General features: G+C 40.1%; 1 protein-coding gene across 5 annotated transcripts; it reads right to left on the reverse strand.

Moving 5' to 3' along the window:
- Positions 1 to 1,513: 1,513 nt before the first annotated feature.
- tfap2a (transcription factor AP-2 alpha) lies at positions 1,514 to 22,170 on the reverse strand. Of its 5 annotated transcripts, none has more exons than XM_026292233.1 (7): positions 19,109 to 19,579; positions 17,327 to 17,746; positions 16,114 to 16,165; positions 14,344 to 14,569; positions 13,335 to 13,453; positions 11,474 to 11,615; positions 1,514 to 1,637 (listed from the first exon to the last, which is right to left on the reverse strand). In XM_026292233.1, the coding sequence occupies exons 1-7, from the start codon at positions 19,220 to 19,222 to the stop codon at positions 1,625 to 1,627; spliced, it is 1,086 nt and encodes a 361-aa protein (XP_026148018.1). In that variant the 5' UTR covers positions 19,223 to 19,579; the 3' UTR covers positions 1,514 to 1,624. The 5 variants fall into 5 exon arrangements, with proteins under 5 accessions (XP_026148018.1, XP_026148016.1, XP_026148015.1 ...); XM_026292231.1 differs by lacking the exons at positions 1,514 to 1,637; positions 19,109 to 19,579 and adding exons at positions 8,434 to 9,938; positions 22,039 to 22,170; XM_026292230.2 differs by lacking the exons at positions 1,514 to 1,637; positions 19,109 to 19,579 and adding exons at positions 8,434 to 9,938; positions 20,256 to 20,589.
- Positions 22,171 to 22,924: the final 754 nt, after the last annotated feature.

Here is a 22,924-nt window from a genome sequence, read left to right on the forward strand (position 1 = left end):
TTTTAAGCCACAGTGTTTTAAATGTCTTCTGGTTGTATTTTACTCTAATGTCAACTCCACCCACTGTCACCACAGTTATTAATGTGGTTTCCCAACAAGACCAGTGAGAAGTGCATGAGAAGAAACTCCATCTTTATTAAATATTTGGCATGTTAGGCTTCAGCTTTAGCGTCAGAAATATGTGTTTTAGAAACAGTTTTGACAGGTTTTGAACTATGTGCCATGACAGCTCAACATGTTACCAGACTTACTATATACATTGAACACTGTGACTAAAGCCCATATTGACATGTTACAATGTATTTACAGTATGTTCCTTTTTTCATATTAATAATGCATAATGTGCATAAAAAACCTAATCTAGCCTCCTGCCGTTTTCTTGCTTTTTACCATCATAGATATAGTAAATTAACTACAGTTATATGTTAACATTGGTGTTAAAAAAATCAACAGCAGGTTGTTTATTATAAATACAAAAATGACTAAAAAAAATATAAGAAGCCATTGTCAATACTGGATATCATTTTGTCAGAGCAACCAACAACAAATATCCAAATCTGTCATCAATTAACACTTAGACTTGTTCGAAATACTTTATGTTTTAGTTATTTTAAAAGGTTCCAAATATGTGATTCTGATTTTTTTCTTCTTCTTTGGAAATAAGTGTTTTGGGAGGGCTGAGAAACTGGATTGAGATTTGGCCTTCATTCAAGGCCCAAGGCTTGATCCTCCTCTTCCTCTAGCACTTGCACTGGGACCTGTGTTAGAGCAAAAGCGATCAGAGCAGAGTCAAGTCTGACACAGTTTTTAGGGAATCCTAAAAGCAGGCGAATGTGAGTCTGAGGGTTACCCTCCATCAACACCTCCTCCTGTAATCTGGCCTAGCATGTGCCAGTCAAGCCGAACACGATGACGAGCTCATAATGACATGGCCATTGTCCTCGCTCCTCTCTGCTGCCTGGACATCTCAAACCGAATAAAATGTCCCAGTGAATATGGCATTTCGGTGTCATCAGGCATGTTATGTTTGGCCAGAACCTCGAGATTTACAATGGGAAGACAACAACGTTTGTGAGATTTGCAAACTTTATTGGAAAATGTTGAGTTTTATGGCACACAAGTGTTCAGTCGTATTAGATACAAGCTGCTTGTGAAAACAAACAACATATTTCAGTATCCAAGAACTATAAGTTTAAAAAAAAGATAATTCTTTTAAAAATATATAATCATACATGTATCAAGCTTCCACTAACACAATCAGTTAAAAATAGCCATTTAAAAAAATATATTATGTATTCATGAAGCTTTCATAAGCTCAATGAGTTAAAAATTAACATTCTCTGTAAAAAACAAAAAAACAAAACAAGAAATAAAAAAATTATACATCCATAAACTAAGAACAATGAGATAAAAATAGAAATACTTTTCTTATAAAAGATATATAATCTAATATAAATTGTAAATACAAGACAACCTAAATGTGAACTTCAATTAGATTTAAATACTGGTTGAAGGTGCATCTTTTTTAAAGCTCAATTAAAAGTTCATACTTTTTTGTTTTTCCATTTTGAACATGGGCTTTTCCATTTTCCAGCTGTCAGGAGGGAATCCTTTTTCTGGACACTCACATGTAAATACTGGAAGAGAGAGAGAGAGAGAGAGAGACAGTAAGTAAGTAAAAGAGAGGGAGAGAGTGCTTCACATCTGACAATCCACTGCCATGGAAGTGAGCCCCTCAAGCTAACAAATTCAGAGAGAAAATTACAGTTTTGCTCATTTGTGTCAATATGCATGTCAAAAGGTAATTGGGAAATTGTTCTGCAATGTCAAGTCCTGTTGGCAGTGTTTAGCCTGTGGTAAGATCAAAACCATTTCTTCACATGCTCCAAGAGACCAGACCAAGCTCTCTAACTCTTTTCAACCACACTAGACTCTCCTTTAAGCTAATAATGTGTCTGGTTATTGTAAGGTTAATGCATTTTTTACCAGCTGGTCATAGAAACTACTACAAATAAAAAATAAAACTGTACTTGTGCCCTGTCGTGAACTGGTACATGTTATGTCCATAAGACTAAATAGTTTGGAACAATCTATAAAGGTAAACACAGTGAAGCTAAATAATCATTTTTTCTTCCAGGAATCTAGTCGTATCATATCAACTGTATTATTTCCTATTAGAGTTTATTATTTTAAGGTTTTATGCATTTTAGATTGTGTCTTCCACTAACCATGATAATAATTTTAACTTTAACTGTAGGCAAAGTAGTTTTACTTCATTTTTACTGCCTAAAATAAAGTTCCAAAATATAGCCAAATAATGTTGTCATTTTTTATATAGAAGAGATAGGAACATTACAAAAAGAAAGGACTGTGTTCATATTGTACGGTAACACTAAACTGAGATACATTAACAGAAATAAAGATGTATAACCTATATTTTAGCACCTCTTCAAAATACTGATTTACTTTGAGTTTACAAATTGTGTCTGCTAAAGCTGAAAATAAATATAATAAGGGTCAGTGTATCTTAGGGTAAACTATCAAAACCAGAGCTCAATTAAAGATTTTTTACTTTTAACAATATCTAAATGCTGTGCAGCAGGGTGTTCCACTCTGTGAACATGTGAAAGTCTAAGAAACCTGTTATTTTTTTAGCAGGAAAGAAAGAAGAAAGATACTGAATACAAGCAGAACGAAAACCCAACAGCAAAACTATAAAAATAAAAATATACTAGACCACTTTCACAATTAATTCAAACTCCGCCCCCTTTTTTCGTCAGATGGACGGAGTATAGATATAGCATGGAGGTATATTTTGGCTTAGGGTAGAAATTTGATCATGGCCCTCAACTGATTCAGTCCCTACACACACAATTCTTCCCACATATACAAATGATTGTAGAGACTCCAAAACCTCCTGTTAGCTCCAAAGGTCCACACATCATGTGCTCTCAGAAGTGCTGGCTTGAAACTAGCTTGTGACCTTTGTCACATGTCACAGACCCTGCTCTTTCTCCATCTCTCACTGTCACTCCTCCCTTTGTACTGTTAAAACAGAAATGTCAATCAATAATGTGAGAATGTTCTTGGCCCAAAATCTGTATCTTGTTTGAGAAGCTGGTTAGACCCCAGCAAAATGAACAGGAATCAAGAAGTAAGCAATATTATGAAGAAAAAACAGGGTGGTGTTCTGAATGACAACTTCAAATGAGTCTGTATTTCCTCTCACAGCTGCAGTTCTATAGGCATAATACTATGTTTTGTTTTTCTTTTAGTTTCTATGTACAGAGCTGTTGTAGTTTGCTGTGTAGTATAATTCTTGTTCGCGTCTATATTGATCAGTATTGGCTATTGCCCTTTCTTTTTTGTTTGTATCATTACTTTTTAAATTGTTTATTATTTTTATTATTGTCATTATTATTATTATTGTTGTTGTTGTTAGGTTCTTTGTTTTTTTTTGGTAGGTTTATAAGGTAAAGAAATCAATGTACACCCAAATATGCAGTAACCCGCAGAAAAATGAGAGATGGAGAGAAAAATAGGGAAAGGGGAAAAGAGAAAGATGGAAAAGAGAGACAGAGGCGGGGGTGTATACCAATCGTTAGAGGGCCAAGCCAGTGAGTTGATTAGTTCGGGAGAGAGAGAAGCTGCTGTGGCTTTCTTTGCGCACAGAGTATAAGTCCTTTATCATGGGGAGGCACCGGCGTGGCCCCGAGCTATTGCTGGCCTGGAGCAAAGTACCAGAGAGAAGAAAAAGAGAGGGGGGTCTATCATCAAACTTCATAATAACGCTTGGGGTTTGCCACAGCTGCGCAGTGACCCTTTTATTTTGCTGTGATGGAACAGATAGCTCACTATGAAATAGTGTGAAATTATCATGTCTATTAATTCAGTCAGACATCCACGGCTCTCCGCTGCTACCCCCTACCCCCACCTCTCTCTGTCTTATTCCGTTCCTTATCCGTGGAAATATGTGATTTCCTAGCAAATGCACCATTTTACTAGAGTGATTTTTCATCGCTGATTCTCAGAAAATAAGGCAAAGGGTGACATGGCGTGTTGAAGCGCCGGGTGTCTGTGTGTACATGATATAACATAGACGGATAGGCGCTTTCATTTGTGCACATGCAAAAAGAAACCGTGTATGTTTGTAAATTCATCAGAGGAAAACGGAATTTCTGTCCCACTATCGAATCACCTTTTGTACTGAATGCAACAGTAATTCAACGTCAAATTGCGAAACTTGGCGGGACGGGAAGTGGGACGGATGGCTACGGGCTGTTTGTCCATCTAGTGTTTGGCACCAACATTTTTCAGATGCCCCAGTTTTTCCCTTACATTTTGAATTTGTCTTAATTGAATAATTGAAGTATATACTATTTTAAGTAGAATAATTAGTCACTTATTATTATTATTATTGCTTATGTTAACTAACTAACAATAGCTTTCACTAACTAAACAGCATATGTTAAACTATGCAGATGGTGTCAGTTACCACTTCACTTTTATCATCAGCACATTACAGTCACTGCTGTGCAGAAATCAAAGCAAAAGTTAGAATCAGCTACTTCAGCTTTCTAGTTGGAGGACCAAGGCTATGTTTCCATCCTGACGGATTAAAGCTTGGTGCTTGTGATCTGAGAAAAAATGTCTAAAATAGTCTGAGGAGCTGAGAAAAGTCACCGAAAGTCATTTTCATTTGTAGTCATTGCTCATGCGACCGTTTTGCCAATAATGCCAGCCAACGTGCTGCACTGTCAATATTAATGAAGATGGTGCTCCAAATATGATGACCTGACAGCAACAACAACATGAGGGGAAAATAAAAAGCGCTTTTTAAGGGATGTGGCAGTGTGCTTATGAAGCGTGAGGGTCTGGTTTGATAAAGGGTCCGGGGTTTGATACAGACAGAAAGAAAGAGTTGATTGAAATGGCGTGTGCTTGGCTGACAGGAGCAGTGAGGGACAAAGCCCCAGCGAAGCCACGGCCACTCGAGCAATTATTCCTCCACGCTGCATTTGGATTAGTGCAATGGAAAGAAGCATATGTTTGGCCCGGGGCGACACTCCCCCCGGCTGACTGCAGAGGATGCAGGGAGGGACACAGAGAGAGAGACAGAGGGAGAAAGGGAATGACTAAAACTAGAATATAAACTGTATTAACCGAGTGGTGAAACGTTAGCGCGTTAGCATTTTATCTGATTACGCACACAAGCAGACACGCACACATACAGTATCTGTAATATATATATATATATATATATATATATATATATATATATATATATATGTATGTATTATAATTTAGAGATAGTGTGTATTTGTGCGTGCGTGCGTGCGTGCGTGTGCCTTTAGGGGGTCAGCGCCAAGCGGGGGGCCAAAGCCTCAAATGACGGCCGAAGTCAGAGTTCAGGACAATTAGCCATTTTGCGCTTCATTGCAAACTTTAAAGTCACATAATTCGATTGCACCAATAACCGTATCAAATGTCATTTAGAGGAACCCTGCGTCTTGTCCAAGCCACTTATTATTAATCTGGTAGTTTGAGATGCGCAGTTAGTCAAAATATAATACAAGTGACTCTAATAGACAACTCTGCCCATCTGTTTTCTATCATTTCAAGTGTGTTGTCTCTCCTTGTATAGCCAGGACGTCAAAATGTTTATTCCATCAAAACATTTCTGCTCTATCAATAAGGTAAATGTTCCAATATTGTGCGGACTCTAATCCCTCGCAAAGGTGGAGAATTTATTCTTTTTCCAAAGTGCTGCGCAATAACCGATCATCTTAAAACAATCACTCCAATCTCCAGCAGACTCAGATTCCTCTGTTTAAATGTCAGGATCAGAGCTGAGTTTAAATCAAATTCCAGTCATACAATAGCCTATAACATTCGTAGCAATACAGTGAACAGATCTGGGCCTTGTAGGCTGTTGCCATGCAGGCAAGCAGCTCCAAAGCATTGCCTCCAAGCGTTACAAAGCAGACTGTTGTAGTAGTGGTGCTACAGGGTAATTAGGCCATGCAGACACGCAGACTTTCACCAAGCAATGGTCTCAACAACATCATCTTAATACTTTCTGACCACAAACATGGCTGCTAGAGTGTAACTTGGACAGGACACTTGTGTGCAGGAGTGATGAGCAGAGCATTGATATGCAGCTGACTGTAGATCAGAAGCTGCGCTATGAGAACAACAGACAGTAATCAGGAGAAGGCGTCGAGCATGGAAAACAAATATGTTTGGGGTGTTATCACACATGCGTTAATGCCATCTTTAAATAAATGGTCAGTACGTTTACAGTTTAGTTACATATAGTATAAACAAGAAGACAAAAAAAAAAAAGATTTGTGTCAGGCTGAAGTGTGCACACACTCAGCTCTGTCCACAGAAGTGATTTCACTCAGTCTGTGTGTATTTATCTGACATTACAGCTCTGCTACAAAGTATGAATATCAACTCATTGCTAGCGCTGTGAACTTGCCTCTACTAGCAGGCAAATGCAGTATGAAATAAATTGATAGAAATAGTACTCCACATATACACATTTCATCCCCGACCATCAGAAGACACTTAATCACACCAAATGTAGCCTATCGCTTTCACCCCAGTATATATTTTATTTCACATATTCTCCAGAACATTTGATAACAACAGAACTCGCACTTATTAATTACTATACGGGAATAATCTGTAATTGGTTTAGCTGAGACAAGAATCAGTTATGGATTGAATTAGTGAAAATGCAGGTGGGTATTGCTGACTGGCTCTGACTTTTTTTTTTTTTTTTTTTTTTTGGAAATGACTTTCCCTGTAAGGCATTATGAGAAACTAGCTGTACCTGTTTAAGATCAAATTAGGGTAAAATTACAATTTTATATTAAAAAGGTATGCAAATTACAGGCTGGGATCAGTGTAAACAAACAGACAATGGGATTTGGAGTTTCTTTAACACTTCAATTACATTACACAAAAAGACACAATTACAGGCCTTGCAATCCTCCTCATGTTACACTAATAATACGTACAAATATCTACCATTGTCATATATACCAATTTCTAATGCGTTCGTTTTAGCCACAAAAACCTGTTTCATTCAACCAAACCCCGATAAATTTATTAAATAACATTAGCATTAATGACACACGTGACGGGCTTCCCTTTTCGTTAATGCCAATAAAAGCTGTTTTAATAGGATTGTTTTCCCTTAAAGTGACTATTTATGCTATCCCCCCTCAAATCCACCATAGCAGGAGCAGCCGGGTAGTCTCTCCCCTTTATGAGTGAGCTATTGTGCCTGAGGACAGGATCCCACACACAATCTGAGGACTGAGTCAACAAAAACAGGGCCTGACAGACAATGCCTCGCTTCACCTGCTCCAGCACTGTGCATCGCAATTATGCCAAGGACATGTACAGTTGGGCTTCATTCACCCGCCTGCAAAACAACTGCCTCCAAATTTATCCAAGGCCCGAAAATCATGCAGATAATAAATATGGCTGCTGAGGAGATTGGAGAGAGAAGGAGAGAGAGAGGAGAGAGAAGGAGAGAGAAGGAGAAAGAGAGAGAGAGGGAGGGGGCGCCCAATGCGCTATCTCCCAGTGTTACAATATTTAAACTGCATGGTTGCCAGACAGTGAAATAAGGAAAGCAAGAAACAATACGAAGATGCATATATCACCAGACTGATTCGTGCTTCAGACGAGAGCTATAGGTGCCACACCATCAATATACAATCAAAGTCAACTCAAATGTTATGCAACGGCCTGCTCTCTGCAGCTCTGCACGCAACATAAAGCAAAGGCCAGCATCAGATTTTCTATTACAGCCAGCGTGATAGCCACATTTATAGACTCACTCAGCCAAACACAACGAAATGAGACTAAAGATCAGTTAGAGAAGGAAATTCGTTATGAAAGTATCATGATTAAATCACAAATCCACCATACTGTGCGCTGATTGTTCATTGATTACACTGAGAGACAAACAACATAGCCTAACAAATATTTGATGCATGTCTTTGAATATGACTCCAGCACAGAATAAACGAAGGAGAGCCAAACATAGCCTGTAACAACCAAACACTGCACACACCTCCGAGGGGTTTAGCTCGAGGCTTGGCACTGCACACTTCAAACGCAAATATAGGCTATCCATTGTTGTGAGCCTTTTGCCCTGCATAAGATCCTCTGCTCTAAACTAGCGAGTTTAAAGTAAGATTCTTTTTTTATTATACTTGAGGGAAACAATGAGTTCAGCTGCTTATTGCAAGGAGCAATCGTCAGGGGAGACTTAAACTCAATTACTGTAGAATGGGAACAAATACCAAGACCCAAAAAACAGAAATAAAAACCCCGGCGTATCAAGCAGTGAATAAAAATATGAATAAAACCGAGATGAAGCGTATCAAATATTTATTTTTTTTCTGGGCAACAAAGGACTATACATTGACAGGCATGGGAACTATTGCCAGCACATGTCTATACAATACAGCTAAAACCGCCTCCAATTTTGGACATTATAGGACATAACAGGGATATCAGGTGGTCCCAAAAATGTTTTTGAATGTCCTCGAACATTTAAAAAAAGACAATATTCCATTTATTGCTTTTATGGTGCTTCAAGGAGAGAACAAGAGGTGAAACGTATTTTGATTGGCACAACACATAAAAGCTTGTATATAAACGAAAATAGAAACAAAAACAGTTCTCTTCAGGGTTTCACTTATGCTCTGTCTCAAATAAAAAAAAAAACTGAATAAGGATTATAGTGAGAGAGAAATGGAAGTTTATTTCTATTAAATTTGTTCACTTGCTTCAATGTCGCCTCAACATGCTACAAGAGGGCTGAATTGAAATACCCCAGAGAAATAAAAATACCCCAAACTTCTGTTTTCTAAGAACCATAAAATCACACGAAGAACTAACCGAATATTCAAACCCACTAAAACAGGAGGCACCAGATAAATAAAAAAGAAGTTTCAACAGACGCACCATATTTACAATTCCCATTAAATTACACATAAATAAATATATACATACATAAACACTGATTCCCTTATATAGCCGTGAATCGTGTTGAAATTCAAAAAGTTCAAGTTGGTCGCTTGGAGAGAGAGTGAGAGTCTACAACTGAAGCCATGACATGGAGCTCTGTGGAATTTCTTTGTTTTTCAAGTTTATTATTCACAATACTGATAAGAATTCATCCTCTTTTTGCTTCGTTTTTTGTCACAATCGTAAAACTGAGATCTAGAGGGGTCGCTGGATTTCAGTCCATTCGTTGTAGCTCATAAAAAATACGGGGAGTACATAAAAAGTCCTCTGGCCGAGGCAATACAGCTTTTTCTCGCCCTGGAGCTGTTCCTCTGCAGCTTTTTCTTTTCTTTTTGTAATAACATGTCATAAGGTTCAGGTGCTGGGAGAAGAAGAAGATTCTTGCGACGTTTCCCCGTGAATCCAAAGTGGGATGTAACAACAAAACATGTAAAACCACGCAAGACCAAGAAGTGGCACGTTTGACTTTATTAATAGTATTTATAAGATATTTATAATATTTATATTGGATGGGTGGGGGCAGGGGCGAGCTGGAGTGTGAGTCGGTGAAGGGCCCTCCGGTTTGGCCCTCCAGAAATGTGGCATGGACACATCACTTTCTGTGCTTCTCGTCTTTGTCCCCACCTTTAGTACCGTTGTCCGAGTGACTGTTGGGGTTGTTGTTGAGGTACATTTTGTCCATGGCTTTGATGGCCTCGGTCAGATAGTTCTGCAGGGCCGTGATGGCCGCGCACAGTGCCGGCGTCCCGAACCCGTGTGAGATAAGACTGAAGTGGGTCAAACAACTCTGGATTCCCGGTTCGAGAATGGGCTGCGGCCTAGAGTTTCCCAGTGGGGAGCGGTCCTGGGACAGCAGGTCTGTGAACTCTTTGCAGACCTGCCTAAAAACAGAAAGAACAGCGTGTTAATGAGCAAGAGCATCCGAAATGTGTTTGAACGACATGATAAAAATAAATCAAAGTGGACACACTGCAAAAATAGCCATTTTCAACTCAGTCCAGCAGGTGTGCCAGGTTGTAAATTCTGAACTTGCTTAAAGCAAGTGGAAATTGAACAGCCGCTGAGGTGAGATAAGTTCCCATTCCCCGTTGAAAATCAGCTTTTTTCAAGCATTTGCAAAAGCAGCTATTATCGTAATAAAACTGGGTTTCTTATTCTGCTTTGTCTCCAAAATGAACACTTGGGAAAAAGAAGAAGAAAATGTCCTGGAGCTACAAACAGGTGGAAAGTAATCTCTCAGCTCAGAGGCAGGATAGTTTACCTTTATTTTAAAAACAACACTTTAAGAGAAATCAGGAGTCCAAATGTGATGGAAGGTGAACATTTTTGCAGTGTAAACTTTGAGCTTCATTCGCTGCTTATATGGGATAGAAATAGTAAATACGAACATGTAAACACTAATTCGTGCTTTATTTCATTCAAAAGACTTAAACACGGCTCCACTATAGGTGAAATATTTTAGGACGCATTTTCGTGGTGTTTATTTTGACTTCCTCACACACCCTTTATTCTCTGAGGCCTTTAGACAGTTTTGTCTTCTGATTTTTGTGTGTGTGTGTGTGTGTGTTTTATGTTGTAACTATGGTCTGAAACTTGTAATGCTGCAGTTTTGCCAGGGCTCCCCTGAAAAGAAGGTTACTAACCTCGGTGGGATTTCACCCTGGTTATTTAAAGGTTAAATAAAATAAATAAAATATCTTCAGAACACTTAGAAGACCTGTATTAGGCGGTTGTAGCTGATAAATGCGTGGAGATAGCGGCCCAACGTCAATATTCAGATATATCGATATTTGTAAGGACTTCCCACGTTTCAGATAACGCAGAGCAAAAATAACCAGGACCGATATATTCCGCTGGATAAAAACCAGCTACGTGTCAGTGTCACTGAAATCACAGGGCAAACAAAATGCTGCTCTTCATGTGGATGAGGCAAAGGCCTGGTCAGTCAACATACCAACAGCTGTTGCTATTTAACTGCACTAAACGCATTGGAAATATCACTTATATCGAAACGCCTGTGTAAATGAAAAAGGAAATAGGTTCGTGTCCGAATTAAATCCTCGGTTAATAAAAATACCCAGTACAAAGTCAAAGTCTGAGGTTAAAAGAAGGATTTTCTTAAATTAACAATGGACATGGAGGAATCTAGACAAGGCATTTTCATGATTACGCATCTGACAGTGTGTAAAAAATAGGAAATAAAAAAGAAAATATGAAACTTGCAAGTATGAAAACTGCATTTTAATAAATTCATCTGCCTGTGTGTGTGTGTGTCTATGTGTGTGATTTATTTGACAGTTTGCACACACACACACGCACGCGCGCACACACACACACACACACACACATACACACATGCTGGCACAGACTGGGATGCATTTGGTGCGGCACAGTGAAATGTGATAATAGCACTTACTTTGTGGCCAATAGCATGTTTTTTCTTTGGACTTGTTCGTTTGGGTCGGAATGCTGACGGTTTACATATTCAGCTACGGCCTTGGCTGGAAACTCAGTCTCGCATACATAACCAAAATCCCTGGCAAGATGTACCGCTTCGCCTGAGAAAGAAAAAAATGAGGTTGAATGTGTTTGCTTATTAAATATGGTTACATCAATTTCAGAGCAGTTTACACTCCCTGCTCGGACTAACACATCATTAATTTCATCTGAACAGAGCGTCCACTCTGTTTATGCGTTCAGACAGCAGGGTTATGGCACCTGTGCCTCCCCAACAACATTAATAATGATAATAACAACAACAATAGCCTAGAAATAATAATAAAACAGCCCAGCAAGCTGTCAATACACATCAGGCTCTCCCCTTCAAACCGTGAGAACGGTTAAATATGGAGGAGAAACAATAAGTGGATATGAAATATAGACGCAGAGTCATGCTTAACACCATGTCATTGATTACCAATGCCTGCACATTACTGAAAGTCCAGCAGATCACAGAGGAATAGGGAAGTCGTTTTAAAGCGATATAGCCAAATTTCATTTTCTCTTGACATACTTCAGTTATGACAATTACAGGTTTCATTCCGTCCGAGTCTGAGCTCGACTCTGTTGTTGCTTGATTTTTTTTTTTTTTTCCAGAGTCTTTGGTTTTAATTTCCTGAAGCAGTTGAGTTTTTACTGCGGGGCTTCCTGCCCATAAGCCTCTGCTCCGGAAGAAAGCATGCGCCAATTAGCATCAAAGCTCAAGTCCAGTAAAGTCGTTTCCATAAAATGGAGCGGATCATAAACAATGACAGCACTTCAGAAAACGCAGTGTCCCTTCACTAAATAACCGAGTGCCTTCGCCCCACCACCCATCCCCACTTGCCACCACCCCCTTATTACCCAGAATCATACATTTCTCCAGGCTCATTACAATACAGCACCAAATTTCTACGAAGCACAATGAATATTGCATTCGGTCCTCGTCTGCAATAATGATTAACAGAGACCAATGAACCATTGCAGGCTTTCACCTTTGGAAACCCACAGCACACCAAATACCACTGCACTGAATAATAAGGTTCAGCTCTGAAAGCAAAATGGATTTATCCAGTCGCGAAAAAGGCATCTTTTCAGCGCACCATAATTGATTAATTTATTCTTTAATAGGACCAAAACATATAGCTCCCAATAGGTCAGCGCCATGCCATTTGCATGCAACAAAAAATCTTCACTGAAAACCAAAGCATGGGAAGCTATTAACGAATGAATTAAGTCACCATTAAAAATCAGCCCTGCGCTGCCATATCCAGGTTGTATTAACATTCGAAACAATGCAGGGTTAATAAATCAATCGACTTCTCATCCATGAGGTGAAACAGCTCAGCGGTGCCCAATAAACAAGCAGCACTCAATAATTAACTGGACTTCAACACAAATTCATCCAGTGTATAAACTATGCCAACCGTGGACCTGCAAGTGTGCTCCTGCAAACGAAGGCCAACACTGCAAAGCCACTAGAATTACCAGCACCATTCTCTCGCTCCCGTCTCTCCCTGCACTGCACACACACACACACACACACACACACACACACTCTCACACATTCTCTCTCACACTCGCGTGCGCGCACACACAACAGGGGCACGCGCGCGCACGCACATCCTTCATGCTTTATTACTTGAGAGACAAAGTCGGTCCACATTACACGGATGAGCGCATATGCTGATTTCCAACACAGAGAAAGAAAGAGCAGGAAAAAAAAAAAACCCAGTTTGCAAAGCACCTGATATCGCGGGAGCCACAAGAGTGGGAACGTGATTACGGCACCGACTTACCTTCAACTAGTGACGTCAGCAAGGTGACGTTGGCTGCCTTGCGTCTGCCCGCAGGTAGATTCAAGCCGATTTTATCCAGTTTCTCCCTCAAGGACCTTCCTCCGTTTTTAGACTTGGCCCTGTGACAGCAAAACAAAGCAGAAATGTACTGTAGTGTTTTTCATGTGGAGGAATTTCTTCAACAATCCACAAGGAAGATTTCTTTTCTTTAAAATGGACATAAAAATGCTGCACATACGTGACTAAACTTTAAAATACCTAACTGGTGAATTTAGTGACAGACAAATTGTAGTTTGTAAGCAATTTAGTAGTAAAAAGCCACCTATTGTCGCGTTGTTATGATTATGTCCACTCACTTTGAATTTTGATTATTTCAATGTCTACTCCATGCATACGTGATACATCATATAATCATTTGCTGCCCAGCAAATGTGGTTCAGCTCTTGTCACTAATTAAAATGTGAATGGACTGAATTTGGCGGCCTTTATGCCCCATCCACATCCCTGGCTATAAATAAAAGTAAAAGAGTTTTCTCCAGCAGATAAATACTGCACAAAATGAATAAATAAAGCCCTACTTAATAGGCAGTACTATTACTGTCTGCGTGTCTGCAGCACTTCAGTAGACAGTTCACTAGAGACCAATGTTTTCATGTGTAATGCCTTCACTGGGCCTATAGAGCTGAGTTTGAAACAGACTAGGCCTACATTAATTTGACTGAGAGAGAGGAGGTGGGGGGATCCAGTGCGCTGAGAAAGTTAATATGGAATTTAACAGACCCCTCCTGCTTTAAATGCAGGAGCTAGGTGTCATGGTTGGTCGATTTTAATTATTCTTGGTACAGAGGAGAGAGAAAGAGAGGGCGAGCAAGAGAGGAAAAGAGAGATGCACGCTCACTGACAGAATAGGTTGGAGCAGAGTGAGAGAGTTCATGCACAGGCACACAGACACAAATACACACAGGTATATAGACAGAGGAGATTATTGCAGCCTCCTAGTCAGACTCACCTCCTCAGCACCCCGCCCAGTAGAGAGGCGTTGAGGCATTCGGGCGGTGAAAGGCGTCTCTGCACCTCCGCTACCGTGACCTTGTACTTTGATGTGGAGCTGAGGAGGGACAGGCGACCCGGAACTGAGCAGAACACCTCATTGGGGTTTACCACCCCACCGAAAAGACCGTCCTTATTTACGGGGATGGCGGAGACGTTGTTGTTCTTGGATAAAGACACTGGACCTATAGAGAGAGAGGGGGGAGAGAGAAAGAGATGGTGGGATGGACAGAGTGAGTGAGGGTGCAGAGGGGTGAGGCACAAAAACCGTGCTCACTGAATTTCATGCAATGCAGAGTCTTAACTAAATGAGAAGGAGGGACTCAGGCCACGGATTTAGTTTAGCACCACATGTGCCACTTTCAGCAACAAGGTCATGCAGAGAAAGCGACTAATATATGCCTGAACACAGCAACAACCACTACAACATCAATAATAATAATAATAATAATAATGTGTGCATAGTAGAATCATCAGTGTCAGAACTGAGCCATTATTCTCGCTCAGCTGTACATATACATCATTTTGTAGCTAAAAAAAAGAAAAACAAAACGGTCAATATATTTATATACCGATCTCAGCAGCGAGAATCCCAGCCTATTTTGCGCTCTCTACATAATGCATTCTGAAAAAGCAAGGCACCAGTCGAGAGAACTGATAAAATCTACCTATTTTGACATCCTAGGTATCCAGCGAAAACACCGTAACCCGTGTGTAATTTCACACCGAGGGGGGCACAGCACTATTGGGCTTTACACCGTTTTGGTGTGCAGTAACCGGAGACAAAGAGGACTGTGCGCCTTCGGATAGATCACTTGTGACATTAATGGCTCAGGGGACCCTAATGGAGACAATAGGGGTTAAACGAACTCTTGAGATTACTAATATAAGAAGCCAATTATCATGTAGATGCACAGATAGACAGACTCAAAAAAGACAGGAAAAAGAAAGAAAAAAAAAATGCTGCGTGTCATCTCTTTGAGTTCTCATTTGACCTGGCTCAACGCGCTAAAAAGTGCATGGAAAAAGACCTAATGTTATTGTGTCACTAACACAGCTAAGCCTGAATTTTGAATTTTTGACAGCAAGTAAATAGAACATATATGCCTACAACCAACATAATCCAACAACATTCACCAAAGTATGTCACTTACATGAAAACTGAAAATGATTAAAATCATAATTAGATTTGCAGATATGAAAAAGCAGCCAGTGAGCTTTCTGAGTTTTGATTCACCCAACCAAATGGCACACGATCAGCCTGCACACTCCAGGCCTGCTTCTTGCAGCGACTGCTGTAGCTACAAACTTCCATCTTAGCTTTGACCATGCAACGTGATTGCAGCTACTGGCTTCCAACACTAAAGTGTCAGGATTGTCTATAGGCCTGTATTTTTGACCATCAGTACAACGGGCCTACAAAGCCCACCAGTTCTGCTCATGACCCCGCTCCTCTGAAACGTCAACATTAAATTTCGTCATCGAGAAAAAAAGGTGCAGCCACTTTGATGCATTTGGAAACCATGTAATGAAAAATAGGCTAGTGCGTATTAGGATCAGTCAGGCATTACCGCATTGCATCGAGTTCTCTCGAGCAGAATGGTGTGTGTGTGTATGTGTGTATGTGTGTGTGTCTGTCTATGTGTGTGTAAGAGAGAGAGAGAGAGCGCGCGTGTGTGTGCGCGCAGCTTGCAGAAACATGCATGATATCTCGGAGGAAATTGCTTACCTTTTTTAATTACAGTCTGGTCGGGAATGTGAATTCCTTGATCCTCTACAGGCTATGGCACAAATGCAAAAAAAAAAATAATAATAATAATATTAAAAAATAATAAATATACGGACAATTTAAACACAAATTTCAGCCTCAGTTCAGTGTAATTGAATGCACCTCAGGATGCTGTGCACGAACAAAAGCCTCACACAATTAGCGGTTTCTATCACCCAACATGGAAGCTCTGAGGCCCATACCTGTTATTATTGTCCATCAGTGTTTTAAGGGATGGACGCACTATACTAGATCACAAACTCAGACTTAAATAACGAAGCTGTGTCGCCCCATAATCTTGACCTAATTTTCGCCATCAGATTGGCGCTACTCACAAGGAAACTTCTAATCTAGATTGGATAGTAATTACGGCAGCGCAGCCTATTAAAGGCCCATGAACTAATTAGGGGATTATTGGTGTTTGTTTCTGATTAAAAACTGGGAAGAATACTCTCAATAAGAACGAGGATTACTGACAATTTTAGCGGTCATTTATCATGCATCCTTAGTAATGAGAACTTTTACCTGAGCTCTATCCACAGAAATCAGTTCTCTTGTTTATGTACATGCAATGTATATCATGTTATTGTGCACGAAGAACGGCGAGCTTTCAAATGCAGAGAAGACAAAAAAAAAATCCCTATTGGCCTTTTTTATCTATGTAATTTAGGTTATAGCCTAATGATTAACAAAACGGTACCACATGTGTTAATATGTTAAAACAATTTGTTTCTTAAATCTATATATCATAAATAACGATGCAAAATTCAGCTGATTTTTCAAGGTAGTCTTGACAATACTGAAAAAATGTTCATTCAGATTTAGACAATAAAAATGGTTGTACTAAAAGCCACAATGAGCCACCCGAACCTCATTTAATGCGTGTCATCCTGCTCACATTATTAAAACAATATTAATAATACAAACTCGTTTAGACCCTAAAAAATTAATAGAAAATAAAATATACATATAAAATCTACGGTGTTCCTACAAAGCAATAAAAATAATTATATGATTACAAAAAATAACACCACCGCCGTTATTAGTATTATTATTATTAATGAAACTATAATATTCATTGCAAAAATATTAGTGGCGTCCAAGAATGACAGTAATGTTAGACTTTGGGTTTTTAGCTCCACAAATAGAGAAAGCTAGGAAAACGCTGTCTCACCTGAACATCTTCTAAAGAGTGAGGTATTCCATGGATAGGGATAGAGTCCGACAGTCCTGTTTCTATGCCGTGGCCGGACGGTAGCAGCACTTCCCTGCGGTACTCCCGGCACAGCTGGTGGGGCAGGCTGCGGTGCTGGTGTAGCAGGCTGCTCTCCTGACCCTGTCTCTGGCCCGGCCAGCCCGGGTGCTGCGGCTGCGGTTGGGCGTGCAGGGAGTTGAGGGAATATGGGTCATTGACGTGCGAGTAAGGGTCCTGAGACTGCGGGTAGATGGGCTGATAGGGTGGAGGGAAGTACGGGGGCTGGAAGTCCGAGTTCGGTGTGTGGGAGAGCGGAGGGGCGCTAGTGTAAGGACTCTGGCCCACGTTGCCCAGCTGAGGTAGCCTGGCTGTCCCATTGCTGGTGCCGTCGTGACGATCCTGGACGGTGAGGGTAGAGAACAAAATGTGTTTTTGCCTAAATACATTTTTTTAAAAGGCACAAATTAAACTTGTGTATTTTCCCTTTTTTTTTTTTGTTTAAACTGCTGAATGTTTTCCGCACTCCTTGGTCACTATCAAATCTAGCCTGAGCGGACGACAGAAATTAGACCAACTATCTGTTCTGAATTATGACAAATAGTTCGGCAATGGATTTTAAATAATAAATACACCAGTTCCACACAACGACTACGGGTCCACAAAGTTTTTGGAAATAAAATAGCACGATATCAATTTGCAAAAACTAAATAATAACATGAAACATCGAAATTCCGGAGATGCACTGCTTTCAAATAAATATCCGCCTCGATGCAACATCATGGGGTGTTCCCAAGCTTCTCCACGGGGTTAGGGCATGCAAGCTTTGAGAAACATTATTCAGCGAATAATATCTATAGGCCCACATATTATAACAAAACCAGGTATGTAAACAAAATTTGAAGCATGTGGCATGATGAGTCCTCAGCAACTTACCATCGCGGAAAAACTGTGCACTAACATCGGGAAAGCTTTTTGCTGCGACTCAAGAAAAGAATAATCAGTTAAAAGAAACACTTTGAGTGTTTGGAGTAGAGTGAATTAACCAGAAAAAAAAAAAAAAAAAAAAAATAGCCCACGAAAAGACTCTTCTCTTCTGCAAGATCACGATGGCCCCGGTAATCAAACATGCGCCACAGTAGCAGGACGATAATCCATCAGAAATAAAGGGTTAGATTCCCGCTTCCCTTCATTTGGGTCTAAAAATGCAGATATTCGGCGATGCTGGCGAATTATGGTGGAAAAGTTTTTCTTGGTAAAGCTTCTTTCTCCCCTGCTATCCTGGCTTCTATTACAGTGCTGCTGTGCCCTCGCTTGAGCTCATATTATCAAAAGAGCGGCTTCTTCGTCTCCTTCTTGCACTCCTAATAGAACGCATTCATGACTATTAATGTTACAGGAATACTTAATAATAAGAAAAGAATAGTCGGAAATCGGGCGTGAAGCGGAGGACGCAACTCAAGGCAGGAGCCTGCGCTTAAATGACGTCCATTGAAAGGAGGAATCAGTATATCTAATCAGAGATGGAGAGAGAGAGAGAATCAGGGAGTGAGCGAGTGTGGAGGGAGTGGAGAGACAGAAACACAAAAAGGGGGACATTCACTCTCGTCTGACGAATCAGAGAGAGAGGGGGTGGGGGTTGGGGGGGGGGCATTTTAAAAGGGTCCCAGGGCCAAAGCTCAAAAGTCAAAGAATGATATAGGAATGGAAGGAGGTGGACCATAGGCAGGGGAAGAAAAAGCCAGGGAAAAAAACAATGTTCACCTCTGAACTGGGTGAAAATCCACCAGACGACGCTGTGGGCATTCCGACCGGTTCATTTCTACCGCTCATCTCTTTGTTTTCCACCTCAGACTCCGACAGCGAGCCGTCCTCCATGGAGCTCCTCTGTCTCCGCCGAATTAATCCACTAGTTCCTCCTCGGCTCCAAACCCAGAGTCACACTGACTAACTCTTAACTTTGACCCGGAAAGACGGAGAAAAATAAACTGCCCAAGTCTGTGCTAGGGCCGCTCGAGTCCGGCGCTCTAACCAACTTTTACGCGCGGCTAAAACAGCTCCACTCCCCTTCCTGCTTAATCACGCATTTAAAATTAGACACAAGGCGCTGAGACTGGATTTCGATTGCAAATTTTGTTTTTTGCATCGACACAAGCGGGAAAACATTTGCCTGAAAATTAATACAATCACCCAACATGAACGCGGAGGTGGCCAGCTTTTGTTTTCCTCCCTGTCCTCCCAGGATGCAGGTGAAAACACGTCCGACTGGCTTCTCCACTCCTAAACAAGTCCCTCATATTACTGCCAAACTTTGTCTATGCCCGTGACAACAGTCACTCAGTGTATGCACACCACACATACATACATATAAGCTGTTCACACGCAAGATATGTCGGCAGAAATTGCTGAAATATTAAAACTAAAGTGTAAATGTCTTTGCCATTTAAGTAGTAAATAAAGGAGGCTGTGTTAGCGCTTACATCAGCCATTTAGTCCAAAGATTTATTTTAAATACATGCACGGTAAGTGTGGACTATACTGTTGTTAATGTTAATGCTTCTGTATGCCATTTAATATTTGAAAATATTTTTAGGAGAATTTTAAAGAGAAAAAATAATTTGCTAATATAACTACAGTGTGTATTAAAGATGCTACTTTAATATTATTGTTGTTATTAATAATAATAATTGCTATTGTTATTGTCATTATTATTAATGACTTTACAGAAATACAGTGAGAACCTCTAAAATTAAATAAAGACTTGGACCTGTTCAGTTTAATTAGAGGTGTTCACTAACAACTGTCAAAATATTACCATATTTGCATCACAACAATGCAGCACATCCCCAAAGTAATAATCTTAATAAATCTAAAAATATTAAATTAAACTAATACAAAAGGAGCCCCTTACCTCGCAGTCTTCATATTTAATGTTATCAGTTAATTTCCACAGCATTTTCATGGGTTGTTGAGGTGGATATTGAGTATAGGTATCGTCTTAGTCTTGTTTTCTCTCGTTGAATTGTGCTCCCTGCTCAGAAAAACTACTTTTATTGAAGCTGTGGGCTGCTGTCTGTCTTGCGCTCTGAGGTCTCCCTCTAATGGTGGAAGTGAAGGGCTGGAGCAGCTCTGTAATACTGGCACAGGGCCTCATTAGCATATCAACAGCCGTTTGATTTCCCCCATCTGCTCACACAACACCAGTGGACATCGCACAGGTAAAAACTAAAGCAGCAAGACGCTACACATTGTTATTTCTACTGTTCAGTGAGGTGTGTGTGTGTGTGTGTGTGTGTGTGTTTGCTGAGGAGAGAGTACAGTCATGCATGAGGACCTGGGACGGGTTCTGACATAATTTTACATGTCTTTCCGAGGGAAGAGAAAAGCATATCGCTCTCCAGGAATGCTGCTTTAAGAATATAGGAAGATTTCTCATGAAAAAGGAGCAAATGCCTGAGAAAAGCAAACTCTTTGGCCTCGGGTGTACTGATTCAGTCCTATACAGTCTAGTGTCTACTGATTAGTTTTCTAGGGCTTGAAGTGAAAACAACATGCCTATGCAAATATATCCCTGTCATGCATTTTCTTGCCAACCTTGATTTGTTAAACTCCCAAACTGTTATTTTATTCCCATTGGGACCGGAGACCTTGAGAAGCTATTCTTTCAATGTTATGTTAAAAAGGTGAGCCATTCGCAGCGGCTCTACAGGTCCATTGACTACCTGTAAGGGCGAAGGGTTTGGGGGAATGTAAATAATTAACACAACAACATGGCCTTGTTTCATCTGAATGACCGGCTACGGGAGCCTGGCTCTGCCCCTTGGCCGGCCATGGCTTCACCTCAGCAGGCCGAGGGTCAACAGACGGGTCGCCAGCTCTTTAAGGCGTTGGCCCGTCTCTAAAACTTGGATTAACATTTTTGGTGGAGTACCTTTCTTACGAACAGTTGTTATTCATGACAAGGGACTGATGAAACTGGCTGACAATGACATCCATGCGGGTGACTTTATAGAGATCCAGCTTGTGGTGAAGATGTCTTTTATTTTATTAAAGCTAGAACTAAACTTAGTAGTTCCATTTCAGCAAATATCTTAGGTCGTCTGTTAAGTCCCCCACCTTAAAAAAAAAATAAGGCCAGGTTTTCAGTGAAACGCAGCTTATCTGAAGAATAAGAGTCAATAGTAAGTCCATGTTTTGGAGTCTCTGCAGCTCATGAATTTAAGACGTGTGTTTTTGGAACAGCATAAATGCCAATTACATGTATCCAGTTTTACAGTAAAGACACATTAGCACAAAGAGCTGCGTTTAGTACCTGCTGCAGTGTTAACAAACCGTACCAGTTGATGTCTTGCTCATCTATTTTATTGTAACACGTGTGTATTACAGTATTTCTGAAACGTGCTGAGTCCCTGTGAACAACAACATCTTCAGGTGTTCAGAGCAAAACTATATGTAGCCTACAATTTGGCACGTAAGACTCTATGACCGTAGGGTTTCCAAAAATAAATTATCCTCAACTTCTTCGTAGCATCTCCCATCCCATAAAATCTATACGCTTCTACTCTCCATACAGAAAAATAGCTTTAAAAGATTTCACGGTGCCTGTGCGGGCTCATCCTACAACAAGTCGACACTTTGACAGTTTTCATGGATTTTCCTAGCCGTCTCTTTGTCTTAAACTAAGCACCACATACCTGCCATTCCCCCATTTTGCCCATAATTGACATTCTTTGTCTTCTTCTGCCTTCGGCGAATTGTATTCAGCCGTCCGGTGCTGTGTCTATCTCATTGAACAGTCGGTCCCAAAGTAAACCTTTACTTTTAACCTGGACCTGATCAACTCACCTGGTCATAAAAAAAACGGTGCGGTGCCACCTGGAGACGCATGCGCACTGCTCCGGATGTAGACAAAAAAGGAGAAACTACCTGAGCAAAAGTGAAAAATCCTATTTGTCTCGTAATTGTACTGCCATACTTTGGACACACATCGATGCAATATTCATTAAAGAAAAACGAACTAAAAAAATTATATTTTGTTTGTCTTACTACTCCAACACACACTTATCACAGCCACTGCTATAAATAAATAATACATGATTATATCTCCAGGAAAGTTTCAATTTTAGATGACCCACACAAAATCCACAATTTGCTTAGATGTATTAAGCACAGTATATTGCGCACATTAAAAGCCAGGTAAGCCCATCACCACCATCCTCCTAATTATTTTTAAACTACTACTAAAAATAAAAGTTAATGTTTTTGTTTAGCAAATTAAAGAACGTTAAAGTATAATAAGTCATATGCTTTATATGTTTGTCTTCAACTGACATAAAAGTAAACAGGACACATGTTATTCTTGTAAGTCCAATGAAGCTCTTTTTTTTCCTCACTGTTTTGTGTTGGTAGGTAGAAAAAAAATATTTTAGCTGCAAATGAAACTGTGTCAAGTTAAAAACTTGAAGGTTAACTGCCAACATCATTACTTCTACACAGAAAGCTACCCTGCTATTGTGAGGGTCATTATTTATTTATCCACTGTTTATTTCTAATACATACTTTAGACCCCTCGGGCCAAGA

This window comes from Mastacembelus armatus, chromosome 20, assembly GCF_900324485.2.
Source record: "Mastacembelus armatus chromosome 20, fMasArm1.2, whole genome shotgun sequence".
NCBI classification, from domain to species: Eukaryota; Metazoa; Chordata; class Actinopteri; order Synbranchiformes; family Mastacembelidae; genus Mastacembelus; species Mastacembelus armatus.